The following is a 15,535-nucleotide window of genomic DNA, read 5'->3' on the forward strand; positions in this document are numbered from 1 at the left end:
GTCCAGGTGGCACAATGGTAGGTCAGGGATACGACAGGCTTGATTGAACTTTGACCATGCCCATCAGTTGCCATAGCGACACCCGACCTAGCTGCAGCAGGGGCATGGGGCTGGTTCTTCTTCCTGCTTTGCTCAGCTTCCTCTGTCCCTCCCATGATGACCAAGCGCAACAATACTTCCCAATCCAAAATCCACCCCTAATAGGATTACAAAGTTCTGATAACTTTCCCAAATTTCCCAGGTCTTCCAGAAATCCTGATCGGAGGATTGCAGATTTCTTGCTTATTCCCACCTGATTCTGGAAATCTTCCTCTTGCGATTTCTGAAAAACCTGGGTAATTTGGAAAAGTTACTGAAATGTTGCAACACTTCCCCCTAGCCTCAGTTCTAGCTGTTTCTGATCCCTCCTCAGCAGACAGAGAATGTCTTGGATTACTATTTATTCTATGATATGATGGATCACCTGTGTAGATCCCCTTACTACTGCAACAGCCTCTCCCCTTTATCCTGCAGTTTCCAGCAGCAATATCAACCCTGCTCACAATGATTCACTCCTGTGTTGCTCCTGTGAAGGAACATTTCTCAGTTGAAGATGCTGATGATTTTTTTTGTGTTGGTCTCAATGTTCATTTTCTTCTCCAGATGATTGTTCTATATGATGTGTTATAGATCCTCTTAGCCATGAGCTGAAAGCCAGCCTTTCCCCTGTGTGTTCCAGCCCAGTACAGGATTGACCCAGCCCCAGGCTCAGCATATCTCTGCTCCAGCCACACCAGGGCCTACAGTACATAAGAGCAGACCAGCTGCAACACAGAGCTTCTCAGCTGCTGCCCATGTCCCCACTGGACAGGCACAGGCACAGCTTACTGCTCCTGTCCAGCCCAACCAGGAGGTAAGGGTCTGTTCTGAATCCAACACTTGGGTGTGAATGTGTGTTTGTGTATGTACATGTGTGTGTGTACCTGTGAGTGTGTAGCTATGAGAAGTGATAGTTTGTGGGACTCTCAATAACAAAATATTGACTGTCCAGTCAGATGCTGTCTGTCCCCAGGCTTCTGTTCAATGAGCAGAGATGAAGGTGGCTGTGATGTTTGTTGTTCTCAGCTGTAGGTACAGTATATTCACACATAGACAAGCCCTGTGGTGTGTATGTGTGAGCCCGGAGCCTTGTGTTTCTGTGTGGGTGTCTGTTTGTGGGTGTGTGTGTGTGTGGGTGTGTGTGTGTGTGTGGGTGGGTGTTTATGTGTGGGTGTGTGTGTGTTTGTTTGTGGGTGTGTGGGTGTGTGTGTGTGTGTGTGTGGGTGGGTGTTTATGTGTGGGTGTGTGTGTGTTTGTTTGTGGGTGTGTGGGTGTGTGTTTGTGTGTGGGTGGGTGTGTGTTTGTGGGTGGGTGTGTGTGTGTGTGTTTGTGTGTGGGTGGGTGTGTGTTTGTGTGTGGATGTGTGTTTGTTTGTGTGTGGTTGGGTGGGTGTTTGCGTGTGGGTGGGTGTGTCTTTGTGTGTGGGTGTGTGTGTGTGTGTGTGGGTGTGTGTTTGTGTGTGGGTGTGTGTGTGTGTGTTTGTGTGTGGGTGGGTGTGTGTGTGTTTCTGGGTGTGTGTGTGCATATGTGTTTGTGGCCAACCAGACCCGGTGACGTGTGTATGTGTGGTACGTGTACCAGTCAGACAGAATAAATAGACAGATATGGCTGTTTGCCAACCAGACTTGGTGACAGGACAGGCAGAGTGTTTGAGGCAATAGATTATGTTTGTGGAACAGGACAGATATAGATGTTCAATTAACTTTGTCATGACGTTTACTCACCCTGCCTGTCTGTCTCTCTCCCCTCGCCTCTATCCTCTCTCCCCATCTCCCCCCCCCTCTCTCTCTCTCTATCTCTCTGTCTCTCTATCTCTCTCTCCTACTACAGTTGTCTACCAGTCAGCCTCTACCTGAGCAGTGCTCTGACATCACCACCAGTCTGGTCCAATCAGCTGCCTTCCTGGCCAGCAGTGCTCCTCCCCCTCTACAGCAGCCTGCCCAGGCCACACCCCCTATTGAGCCACTACAGATCAAGACAGAGGTGGGAAATAGATAGTATCGCTTGACAGACTCATGACGCTCAAGCAACACAGATAGAGTTGAAATCGGAAGTTTACATACACTTAGGTTGGAGTCATTAAAACTTGTTTTTCAGCCACTCCACAAATTTCTTGTTAACAAACTATAGTGTTGGCAAGTCGGTTAGGACATCTACTTTGTGCATGACACAAGTCATTTTTCCAACAATTGTTTACAGACAGATTATGTCACTTATAATTAATTGTGTCACAATTCCAGTGGGTCAGAAGTTTACATACACTAAGTTGACTGTGCCTTTAAACAGCTTGAAAAATTCCATAAAATGATATCATGGCTTTAGAAGCTTCTGATAGGCTAATTGACATAATTTGAGTCAGTTGGAGGTGTACCTGTGGACTTATTACAAGGCCTACCTTCAAACTCAGTGCCTCTTTGCTTGACATCATGGGAAAATCAAAAGAAATCAGCCAAGACCTCGTAAATAAATTGTAGACCTCCACATGTCTGGTTCATCCTTGGAAGCAATTTCCAACCGCCTGAAGGTACCACGTTCATCTGTACAAACAATAGTACGCAAGTATAAACACCATGGGACCACGCAGCCATCATACCGCTCAGGAAGTAGACACGTTCGTTCTGTCTCCTAGAGATGAACATACTGTGGTGCGAAAAGTGCAAATCTATCCCAAAACAACAGCAAAGGACCTTGTGAAGATGCTGGAGGAAACAGGTACAAAAGTATCTATATTCACAGTAAAACGAGTCCTATATCGTCATAACCTGAAAGGCAGCTCAGCAAGGGAGAAGGCACTGCTCCAAAACTGCCATAAAAAAGCCACACTACTGTTTGCAACTGCACATGGGGACAAAGATCATACTTTTTTGAGAAATGTCCTCTGGTCTGATGAAACAAAAATAGAACTGTTTGGCCATAATGACCATCGTTATGTTTGGAGGAAAAAGTGGGAGGCTTACAAGCCGAAGAACACCATCCCAACCGTGAAGCACGGGGGCTGCAACATTATGTTGTGGGGGTGCTTTGCTGCAGGAGGGACTGGTGCACCTCACAAAATAGATGGCATCATGAGGAGGAAAATGATGTGGATATTTTGAAGCAACATCTCAAGACATCAGTCGGGAAGTTAAAGCTTGGTTGCAAATGGGTCTTCCAAATAGACGATGACCCCAAGCATACTTCCAAAGGTGTGGCAAAATGGCTTAGGACAACAATGTAAAGGTATTGGAGTGGCCATCACCAAGCCCTGACCTCAATCCTATAGACAATTTGTGGGCAAAACTGAAAAAGTGTGTGTGAGCAAGGAGGCCTACAAACCTGACTCAGTTACACCAGCTCTGTCAGAAGGAATGGGACAAAATTCAACCAACTTATTGTGGGAAGCTTGTGGAAGGCTACCAGAAACATTTTACCCAAGTTCAACAATTTAAAGCCAATGCTACCAAATACTAATTGATTGTATGTAAACTTCTGACCCACTGGGAATGTGATGAAAGAAATGAAAGCTGAAATTAATCATTCTCTCTGCTATTATTCTGACATTTCACATTCTTAAAATAAAGTGGTGATCCTAACTGACTTACTGAGTTTTTACTAGGATTAAATGTGAAAATTGAGTTTAAGGTGTATGTAAACTTCCGACTTCAACTGTATATCATATAGATTTGATCATAACTGTAAATGAATCATCCATTCGCAAGTAATAAGTAATAAGTAATGAGAGTAACATGTAAGAATTCTGGTCAAAAAGTGCCCTGTAGGACTGACAGCGATTGAAGGTCTTTGTGAGTGCACACGTACTGCAAAACCAATGAAGAAAAGGAACAGGCTTCTCTCCATAGTGAAAATCATACATCTTGTTTTGTTTCTTTGTTTTTGTTTCAGGTTGATTGTGTTTGTACTTTATATTGTTGTCACTGGGGACACAGAATTTATGGATTGGACCTTTAATTAATGAATTAAGATCAGGGGTTGTTTCACTCCTAATCTAAACTGATGCATGTGGAAAACAGAGAGATTAAAGCTGTGTGTTTATTACGTTTTCATTATGTTTATTTCACTTTTTTTTTTATTCCATAGTTTCCCTCCTTGCCTTACCCTGCCATGGTGGGGACACCAGGCGGATGCGAGTTTGTCCCCTACTACCCAGCTCCTCTGTGCCCTGTCTACCCCCCAAGGATTTCCCTCCCTGTACCTGGTCCCCCCCAGCCCCTGTTACTGTACTGTGCCCTGCCTAACCACCGTTGGCACCCCCCAGACCCCAGTGTCCCTGGCCCAACAACCCCAGCAGACGTTAGGCATGGCAGTACCCATCCCCCTGCTTGCCATGAACTTGCCCCCTAGGATGCCCTGACAGCAGCCATGGCATCAGTCGGTCTATCCTGCCACCCCTCAGCAAGACCTCCCCCCTCTCCAACCCTCTTACCACCTGCCCCTCTCCCATGTACACCCTACCGCCCCCCTTGCCCACCTCCCTGAGAAACACGTGGCAGAGCAACCTCTCCATGTGAATATTCTAATTAATGCTCACTGTAGGGTTGTAAAATTCTAGTAATTTCCCCCAAATTACCTAGTTTTCCTGAAATCCCGTTTGGAAGATTCCTGGAATTAGGTGAGAAGGAGTAAGGACATTCACAGTCCTCTAACCAGGGTTTCTGGTAATCTGTGGAAAGGTACAGGAATTTACAACCGTAGCTTACATTACGTATACTGGATTTACAAAACCTTCCAAATAATTTGGCTTTGCATTTTTACTTTAAGTTGGAATGTGGACAGTAAGACATGGACAGTAGCACAGTTCAGAACACACATTTGGATGAACTAGTAGGTTGTACCATAGAAATAGAATTGGAACATCTAACCCTGGCAATTTGACTGGAAATCTCAAAGATTTATGGGTAGACTTCCTGCTTTTACTTTCTGCTTTTAATTCCTGCTTCCCTCCTATGGGTATGCTCCCGGTGGCCTCCAGTCCACCTATTATGCCATCATTGACTTGAATGGGGACGCTCGTTCCATTCCTTCTATTTCCAACTAGCACTCACAGTCTCATGTCTGAATTAAACGTTCATCAATATTTCTCAAATGTCAAATTTAGAATTTGTTGCAATGTCAAATTTTGAAGTGTTTAAGGTGAAGTTTAGGCATAAACTCTGAAATCTTAAGGTTAGGCATTAACTCTGAATGGTTATGGTAAGGTTTAGGGTTTGGGATTGGCTTAAAACCAAAATCTTACAACTACTTTCTATCGCTGGATTCGAACTTGCAACCTTTGGAATCAGAGGGAGATGCATACGCCTATCCACCATCCCTTTCCACAACACCCTAGTAAAACCCTAGCGCTTACTGTTGCCTCTAGTGGCCGGTTCTGAAAACTGACTTATATGACAGGTGACCTGGCTGTCTATTTCTATGGGTTGTACAATGTTAGCAGCAGTGGCAAAAAGGGTACTGTAATAACTAAGTTATTCCTCCCTCCAGATCCAGACTGGTGCCCCTCAGGACCCCCAGGGAGAGGCTCCGGTGTCACCACTGGCCCCGCTCCACCCCGTCCAGCCTGCCGTCCTGTCCCCAGACCCTGCTGCTGCAGCCGGGTCTGATCAGACACTCCCTGAGAGTCCAGCCCCGGCCCCACCCCTGGCTCCGGCCTCGGCTCTGGCTGCTGCCTTGCAGCAGGCTGGCACCCAGAAAGGTACCAGCCTGCCCACGACTCAGCAGAACCTGGAAACTGAGTCCATATCTACCGTTTCCCAACCTGAGGACAGCCAAGAGGTAGGCAGCTACACAGATAGATCCCGACCCTACAGCTCCCTTCAGTTTTCTACAGTTCCCTACCCTACAGTTCCCTACAGTACCCTACAGTTCCCTTCAGTTTTCTACAGTTCCCTACCCTACAGTTCCCTACAGTTCCATACAGGACCCTACAGTCCCCTACCGTTCCCTACTCTACAGTTCCCTACTTTTCTCTACAGTTACTTACCCTGCAGTTCCCTAGAGTTCCTTACAGTATCCTGCAGTACCCTAAAGTTGCCTACAGTACCCTACAGTTCCCTACAGTACCCTACAGTTCCTGACCCTACAGTTCCCTACTGTTCCCTACAGTACCCCAAAGTTACCTACAGTACCCTACAGTTCCATACAGTCCCTTACAGTTCCCTACCCTACAGTTCCCTACAGTACCCTCAAAGTTACCTACAGTACCCTACAGTTCCCTACATTCCCCTACAGTTCCCTACCCTACAGTTCCCTACATTCCCATACAGTTCCCTACCCTACAGTTCCCTTCAGTTCTCTACAGTTCCCTACCCTACAGTTCCCTACTGTACCCTACAATGTCCTACCCTGCAGTTCCCTAGAGTTCCCTACAGTACCCTAAAGCCCCCTACAGTACCCTACAGTTCCCTACAGTACCCTACAGTTCCCTACACTACAGTTCCCTACAGTACCCTACAGTAGCCTGAAGTTACCTACAGTACCCTAAGTTACCTACAGTACCCTACAGTTCCCTTCAGTTCTCTACAGTTCCCTACCCTGCAGTTCCCTAGAGTTACCTACAGTACCCTAAAGCCCCCTACAGTACCCTACAGTTCCCTACAGTACCCTACAGTTCCCTACACTACAGTTCCCTACAGTACCCCACAGTAGCCCGAAGTTACCTACAGTACCCTAAGTTACCTACAGTACCCTGCAGTTCCCTACAGTACACTTTAGTTCCCTACCCTACAGTTCCCTACAGTACCCTACAGTTCCCTACCCTACAGTTCCCTACTGTACCCTACAGTTCCCTACACTACAGTTACCTACAGTACCCTACAGTAGCCTGAAGTTACCTACAGTACCCTAAGTTACCTACAGTACCCTACAGTTCCCTACAGTACCCTACAGTTCCCTACCCTACGGTTCCCTACTGTATCCTACAGTTCCCTACAGTACCCCACAGTACCCTAAAGTTACCTACAGTACCCTACAGTACCCTACAGTTCCCTACAGTACCCTACAGTTCCCTTCAGTTCTCTACAGTACCCTACAGTTCCCTACAGTTCCCTACCCTACAGTTTCCTACAGTACCCTACAGTTCCCTACCTTACAGTTCCCTACTGTACCCTACAGTTCCCTACAGTACCCCGCAGTACCCTAAAGTTACCTAGAGTACCCTACAGTTCCTTACTGTACCCTACAGTTCCCTAGAGTACCCTTCAGTTCTCTAAAGTTCCCTACCCTGCAGTTGCCTAGAGTTCCCTACAGTACTCTAAAGTTACCTATAGTACCCTACAGTTCCCTACAGTACCCTACAGTTCCCTACCCTACAGTTCCCTACTGTACCCTACAATGTCCTACCCTACAGTTCCCTATAGTTCCCTACAGTTCCCTCCAGTTCCCTACCCTACAGTTCCCTACAGTACCCTACAGTTCCTGACCCTACAGTTCCCTACTGTACCCTACAGTACCCTAAAGTTACATACAGTACCCTACAGTTCCCTACAGTCCCTTACAGTTCCCTACCCTACAGTTCCCTACAGTACCCTAAAGTTACCTACAGTACCCTACAGTTCCCTACATTCCCCTACCCTACAGTTCCCTAGAGTTCCCTACAGTACACTACAGTTCCCTACTCTACAGTTCCCTACAGTACCCTAGAGTTCCCTACAGTACACTACAGTTCCCTACCCTACAGTTCCCTAGAGTTCCCTACAGTTCCCACCAGTACCCTCCAGTTCCCTACCCTACAGTACCCTACAGTTCCCTACAGTACCTTACAGTTCCTGACCCTACAGTTCCCTACTGTACCCTACAGTACCCTAAAGTTACCTACCGTACCCTACAGTTCCCTACAGTCCCTTACAGTTCCCTACCCTACAGTTCCCTACAGTACCCTAAAGTTACCTGCAGTTCCCTACAGTTCCCTACATTACCCTAAAGCTCCCTATAGTACCCTACAGTACCCTACAGTCCCCTACCCTACAGTTTCCTTCAGTTCTCTACAGTACCCTACAGTTCCCTACAGTACCCTACCCTACAGTTTCCGTCAGTTCCCTACAGTACCCTACAGTTCCCTACAGTACCCTATAGTTCCCTTCAGTTCTCTACCCTGCAGTTCCCTAGAGTTCCCTACTGTACACTACAGTGTCCTACCCTACAGTTCCCTCCAGTACCCTCCAGTTCCATACCCTACAGTTCCCTAGAGTTCCCTACAGTACCCTACAGTTCCCTACTCTACAGTTCCCTACAATTCCCTACAGTACCCCACAGTACCCTAAAGTTACCTACAGTACCCTATAGTTCCCTACAGTACCCTACAGTTCCCTACCCTACAGTTCCCTACAGTACCCTACAGTTCCCTACAGTACCCCACAGTACCCTAAAGTTCCCTACTGTACCCTACAGTTCCTCTCAGTTCCCTACAGTTCCCTACAGTTCCCTTCAGTTCTCTACAGTACCCTACAGTTCCCTACAGTACTCTAAAGTTACCTACAGTACCCTACAGTTCCCTACTGTACACTACAGTGTCGTTCCCTCCAGTACCCTCCAGTTCCATACCCTACAGTTTCCTAGAATTCCCTACAGTACCCTACAGTTCCCTACGGTACCCTATAGTTCCCTACAGTTCCTTACAGTTCCCTACAGTTTCTTACAGTTCCCTACAGTACTCTACAGTACCTTAAAGTTACCTACAGCACCCTACAGTTCCCTAGAGTACCATACAGTACCCTACAGTTCCCTACAGTACTCTAAAGTTACCTACAGTACACTACAGTTCCCTACACTACCCTACAGTTCCCTACCCTCCAGTTCCCTCCAGTACCCTACAAGTCCCTACCCTGCAGTTCACTAGAGTTCCCTACAGTACCCTACTGTTCCCTACGCTACAGTTCCCTACAGTACTCTACAGTACCCTAAAGTTACCTACAGCACCCTACAGTTCGCTACAGTACCCTACAGTTACCTATAGTTCCCTACAGTACCCTACAGTACCCTCCCCTAGAGTTCCCTACAGTTCCCTATAGTTCCCTACAGTTTCTTACAGTTCCCTACAGTACCCTACTCTACAGTTCCTTATAGTTCCCTACAGTTCCCTACAGTACTCTAAAGTACCCTACAGTTCCCTACAGTACCCTACAGTTCCCTACTCTACAGTTCCCTACAGTACCCTATAGTTCCCTACAGTACCCCACAGTTCCCTATAGTTCCCTACAGTTCCCTACAGTAGTCCACAGTACCCGACAGTTACCTACCCTATAGTTCCCCACAGTTCCTTACAGTTCCCTACAGTACCCTACAGTTCCCTACCCTACAGTTCCCTACAGTTCCCTACAGTACTCTACAGTACCCCAAAGTTACCTACAGTACCCTACAGTTCCATACAGTACCCGACAGTTCCCTACCCTATAGTTCCCTACAGTTCCCTACAGTACCCTACAGTTCCCTACCCTACAGTTCCCTACAGTACTCTACAGTACCCCAAAGTTACCTACAGTACCCTACAGTTCCCTACCCGACAGTTCCTTATAGTTCCCTACAGTTCTCTACAGTACTCTACAGTAACCTAAAGTTACATACAGTACCCTACAGTTCCCTACAGTACCCTACAGTTCCCTACACTACAGTTCCCTACAGTACCTTAAAATTCCCTACACTACAGTTCCCGACAGTACCCTACAGTTCACTACAGTTCCCTACCCTAGAGTTCCCTATAATTCCCTACAGTATCCTATAGTACAGCACAGACACAATTCTTACTCAACTCCCACACACTGCACCGCACATACTGTGAACACTACTTCTACATGTATCAGGGAACACTTATCTTGTGTGTTGGCTATGCACTACTCATATTGTAAATGTAGGCTATGTCCCAAATGGCCACCTATTCACTACATAGTGCCCTATGGGCGCTGGTCAAAAGTAGTGCACTATATAGGAAGGAATAGTGTGCCATTTGGGATACAAGCATACTCAACCCCATATGACATGTTTTGTGAATCCAACAACCCCATTGTCTTTCCCCCAGGAGCCAGTGCAAGAGAAACCCATGGCGTTTCACAGTTATGCAGGCTATGACAGGTGTGTGGCCATACCTTCTGAACTTGACTAGAGTGTTAAGATGTTTTTCCCCAATGTACAGTACAGGGGCTTTAGTGGATACAATGAGTGACCCTGACTATCTGTGAATAATAAAACTAGAACACTACACTGTGTGACAATGGACACCTTGCCCTGTCAATCCTGAATGTTTTATTTTGTATCAATCCTGAATGTTTTATTTTTTATTATTATAATATATTTTTTAAGGGGTGGATCAGAATTAATATTGCGTATAGATTGTTGCTTCCATCAATGTAATTGTCTGCATCATTTCCAATCCCCCATCTATTGTTTGGGTAAATATATATATCCATACACATACATACATACAGTGGGGCAAAAAAGTATTTAGTCAGCCACCAATTGTGCAAGTTCTCCCACTTAAAAAGATGAGAGAGGCCTGTAATTTTCATCATAGGTACACTTCAACTATGACAGACAAAATGAGAAAAAAAATCCAGAAAATCACATTGTAGGATTTGTAATGAATTTATTTCCAAATTATGGTGGAAAATAAGTATTTGGTCAATAACAAAAGTTTATCTCAATACTTTGTTATATACCCTTTGTTGGCAATGACAGAGGTCAGACGTTTTCACAAGGTTTTCACAAGGTTTTCACACACTGTTGCTGGTATTTTGGCCCATTCCTCCATGCAGATCTCCTCTAGAGCAGTGATGTTTTGGGGCTTTTGCTGGGCAACACTGACTTTCAACTCCTCCAAAGATGTTCTATGTGGTTGAGATCTGGAGACTGGCTAGGCCACTCCAGGACCTTGAAATGCTTCTTACAAAGCCACTCCTTCGTTGCCCGGGCGGTGTGTTTGGGATCATTGTCATGCTGAAAGACCCAGCCACGTGTCATCTTCAATGCCCTTGCTGATGGAAGGAGGTTTTCACTCAAAATCTCACGATACATGGCCCCATTCATTCTTTCCTTTACACGGATCAGTCGTCCTGGTCCCATTGCAGAAAAACAGCCCCAAAGCATGATGTTTCCACCCCCATGCTTCACAGTAGGTATGGTGTTGTTTGGATGCAACTCAGCATTCTTTGTCCTCCAAACACGACGAGTTGAGTTTTTACCAAAAAGTTATATTTTGGTTTCATCTGACCATATGACATTCTCCAAATCTTCTTCTGGATCATCCAAATGCTCTCTAGCAAACTTCAGACGGGCCTGGACATGTACTGGCTTAAGCAGGGGGACACGTCTGGCACTGCAGGATTTGAGTCCCTGGCGGCGTAGTGTGTTACTGATGGTAGGCTTTGTTACTTTGGTCCCAGCTCTCTGCAGGTCATTCACTAGGTCCCCCCGTGTGGTTCTGGGATTTTTGCTCACCGTTCTTGTGATCATTTTGACCCCACGGGGTGAGATCTTGCGTGGTGCCCCAGATCGAGGGAGATTATCAGTGGTCTTGTATGTCTTTCATTTCCTAATAATTGCTACTGTAAATAGAATAGCTACTGTAAATTGAACAGTTCAGTTAGAATAACAAGAATGTAAGCTTTCTGCCCATCTATGTCCTGGGATTTGTTTTTGTTTCTTACCACCTCATGCTAATCACATTAGCCTATGTTAGCTCAACCGTCCCACGGGGGAGGTGGGGGGACGGAACACCGATCCTGTAGAGGTTTTAATTAAAAGTGTTCTTTACCTCCTTCATATCCCTACCTTTAGCTTCAACTCAGATGTGGCGTCGGGTAAGGAGATGAGTGATGGTTACGATGGCTCGGCCAGCAGCGGAAAGGGAGACGGGAAGTCCCGGAAACACCACCGCAAGTCGACCCGCACACGCTCACGCCAAGAGAAGACCAACAAGCCCAAACTGAGCATGCTCAATGTAAGTCCGTCCGTCCTGACTACCCACCTCTCCGAACTGACCAGTGGTCAAGGTTTTTGCCATTCTTAAGCTATCCAGTAAGTCCAAAGGATAAAGTTTAAAACAGAAATTACCATTTATACTGTATATTAATATATTGCTATATTCAAAGTATATGCATATTCGTACTTGCACATTAAAAGTGATTTCTTCTTCTCCCTCAGGTGAGCAACACGGGCGATAAGATGGTGGAGTGCCAGCTGGAGACCCACAACCACAAAATGGTAACCTTCAAGTTTGACCTGGACGGAGATGCTCCAGAAGAAATCGCTATTTACATGGTGAGGTCATGACCTTGGCAGACCTGTTTGCATTCCAAATGGGGGTTGGGTTCAACTATGCTAACATATGGAATTGTTTTAAGATGGTCATACCATGAATCATTTAGCTATTTGATTTGGAATTGTAGGACCCCTTTAGGCCTTTAGGTATCAAAAAACATATACAGTTGAAGTCAGAAGTTTACATACACCTTAGCCAAATCAAATCAAATCAAAGTTTATTCGTCACGTGCGCCGAATACAACAGTGAACAGTGTAATGCTTACTTACAGGCTCTAACCAACAGTGCAAAAAAGGTGTTAGGTGAACAATAGGTAAGTAAAGAAATAAAACAACCATAAAAAGACAGGCTATATACAGTAGCGAGGCTACATACAGACACCGGTTAGTCAGGCTGATTGAGGTAGTATGTACATGTAGATATGGTGAAAGTGACTACGCATATATGATGAAAAGAGAGCAGCAGTAGCGTTAAAGAGGGGTTGGCGGGTGGCAGGACACAATGCAGATAGCCCGTTTAGCCAATGTGCGGGAGCACTGGTTGGTCAGCCCAATTGAGGTAGTATGTACATGAATGTATATTTAAAGTGACCATGCACATATGACCATGCACATATGATAAAGAGAGAGTAGCAGCAGCGTAAAAAGAGGGTTTGGGGGGGTTGGGGTTGGGGTGGGGGCACACAATGCAAATAGTCCAGGTAGCCATTTGATTACCTGTTCAGGAGTCATATGGCTTGGGGGTAAAAACTGTTGAGAAGCCTTTTTATCCTAGAATTGGCACTCCGGTACCGCTTGCCATGCGGTAGTAGAGAGAACAGTCTACTGTAAATTCCACTGGGGTGGCTGGGGTCTTTGACAATTTGTAGGGCCTTTCTCTGACACCGCCTGGTGTGGAGGTCCTGGAATGCAGGCAGTGATGTACTGGGCCGTACGCACTACCCTCTGTAGTGCCTTGCGGTCAGAGGCCAAGCAATTGCCGTACCAGGCAGTAATGCAACCATGCTCTCGATGTTGCAGCTGTAGAACCTTTTGAGGATCTCAGGACCCATGCCAAATCTTTTTAGTTTCCCAAGGGGGAATAGGCTTTGTCGTGCCCTCTTCACGGCTGTCTTGGTGTGTTTGGACCATTCTAGTTTTTTGTTGATGTGAACACCGAGGAACTTGAAGCTCTCAACCTGCTCCACTACAGCCCCGTCGATGAGAATGGGGTCGTGCTCGGTCCTCCTTTTCCTGAAGTCCATAATCATCTCCTTAGTCTTGACTACGTTGAGGGAGAGGTTGTTATTCTGGCACCACACGGCCAGGTCTCTGACCTCCTCCCTATAGGCTGTCTCGTCGTTGTCTCATCGTTGACGCTGTTGTGTCGTCAGCAAACGTAATGATGGTGTTGGAGTCGTGCCTGGCCATGCAGTCGTGGGTGAACAGGGAGTACAGGAGGGGACTGAGCACGCACCCCTGTAGAGCTTGAGTGTTGAGGATCAACGTGGCAGGATAGCCTAGTGGTTAGAGAGTTGGACTAGGAACCGGAAGGTTGCAAGTTCAAACCCCCGAGCTGACAAGGTACTAATCTGTCGCTTTGCCCCTGAACAGGCAAGTTAACCCACTGTTCCTAGGCCGTTATTGAAAATAAGAATTTGTTCTTAACTGACTTGCCTGGTTAAAAAAAATTAAATGTGTTGCTACCTACCCTCACCACCTGGGGCCAGCCTGTCAGGAAGTCCAGGATCCAGTTGCAGAGGGAGGTGTTTAGTCCCAGGATCCTTTGCTTAGTTTTGAGCTTTGAGGGTACTATGGTGTTGAACCCTGAGCTGTTGTCAATGAATAGCATTCTTACATGAGTTTTCCTTTTGTCCAGGTGGGAAAGGGCAGTGTGGAGTGCAATAGAGATTGCATCATCCGTGGATCTGTTTGGGCGGTATGCAATTATGTTGGGTCTAGGGTTTCTGGGATAATGGTGTTGATGTGAGCCATTCCCAACGTTTCAAAGCACTTCATGGCTACGGATGTGAGTGCTACGGGTCTGTAGTAATTTAGGCTGGTTGCCTTTGTGTTCGTGAGCACAGGGACTATGGTGGTCTGCTTGAAACATGTAGGTATTACAGACTCAATCAGGGACTTGTTGAAAATGTCAGTGAAGACACCTGCCAGTTGGTCAGCACATGGCCGGAGCACACGTCCTGGTAATCAGCCTTGTGTATGTTGACCTGGTCTTACTCATGTCGGCTACGGAAAGCGTGATCACACAGTTGTCCGGAACAGCTGATGCTCTCATACATTTAAACTCAGTTTTTCACAATTCCTGACATTTAATCCTAGTAAAAATCCCTGTCTTAGGTCAGTTAGGATCACCACTTTATTTTAATAATGTAAAATGTCAGAATAATAGTAGAGATTATTTCAGATTTTATTTCTTTCATCACATTCTCAGTGTGTCAGAAGTTTACATACACTCAATTAGTATTTGGTAACATTGCCTTTAAATTGTTTAACTTGGGTCAAATGTTTCGGTTAGCCTTCCACAAGCTTTCCACAATAAGTTGTGTGAATTTTGGCCCATTCCTCCTGACAGAGCTTGGTTCGTAGGCCTCCTTGTTCGCACACTCTTTTTCAGTTCTGCCCACAAATGTTCTATGGGATTGAGGTCAGGGCTTTGTGATGGCCACTCCAATACCTTGACTTTGTTGTCCTTTTTGCCACACCTTTGGAAGAATGCTTGGGGTCATTGTCCATTTGGAAGACCCATTTGTGTCCAAACTTTAACTTCCTGACTGATGAATTGAGATGTTGATTCAATATATCCACATCATTTTCCTGCCTCATGAGGCCATCTATTTTGTGAAGTGCACGGCCTGCAGCAAAGCACCCCCACAACATGATGCTGCCACCTCTATGCTTCACGGTTGAGATGGTGTTCTTCAGTTTGCAAGCCTCCTCAGAAGCTTCTAAAGCCATGCCATCATTTTCTGGAATTTTCCAAGCTTTTGGGCACAGTCGTCTTAGTGTACCTGAATTGGAATTGTGATGCAATCAATTATAAGTGAAATAATTTGTCTGTAAACAATTGTTGGAAAAATGACTTGTGTCATCCTTACCGTCCTTACCGACTTGCCAAAACTGTAGTTTGTTAGCAAGACATTTGTGGAGTGGTTGAAAAACAAGTTTTAATGACTCCAAATTGAGTGTATGTAAACTTCTGACTTCAACTGTATGT

The 15,535-nt window shown here is 45.8% G+C and overlaps 1 protein-coding gene across 1 annotated transcript in view; it reads left to right on the forward strand.

Annotated features, from left to right (window-relative positions):
• LOC139413733 (serine/threonine-protein kinase WNK2-like) overlaps nucleotides 1-15,535 on the forward strand; it is a 68,861-nt gene that overhangs the window by 34,927 nt on the left and 18,399 nt on the right. Inside the window, exons 10-15 of the mRNA XM_071161431.1 lie at nucleotides 719-892; nucleotides 1,909-2,061; nucleotides 5,557-5,847; nucleotides 10,085-10,137; nucleotides 11,839-12,001; nucleotides 12,205-12,321. Coding sequence (XP_071017532.1) covers nucleotides 719-892; nucleotides 1,909-2,061; nucleotides 5,557-5,847; nucleotides 10,085-10,137; nucleotides 11,839-12,001; nucleotides 12,205-12,321 — 951 coding nt within the window. The remainder of the gene's footprint in view (nucleotides 1-718; nucleotides 893-1,908; nucleotides 2,062-5,556; nucleotides 5,848-10,084; nucleotides 10,138-11,838; nucleotides 12,002-12,204; nucleotides 12,322-15,535) is intronic.

Source organism: Oncorhynchus clarkii, chromosome 7, assembly GCF_045791955.1.
Source record: "Oncorhynchus clarkii lewisi isolate Uvic-CL-2024 chromosome 7, UVic_Ocla_1.0, whole genome shotgun sequence".
Taxonomy (NCBI): Eukaryota; Metazoa; Chordata; class Actinopteri; order Salmoniformes; family Salmonidae; genus Oncorhynchus; species Oncorhynchus clarkii.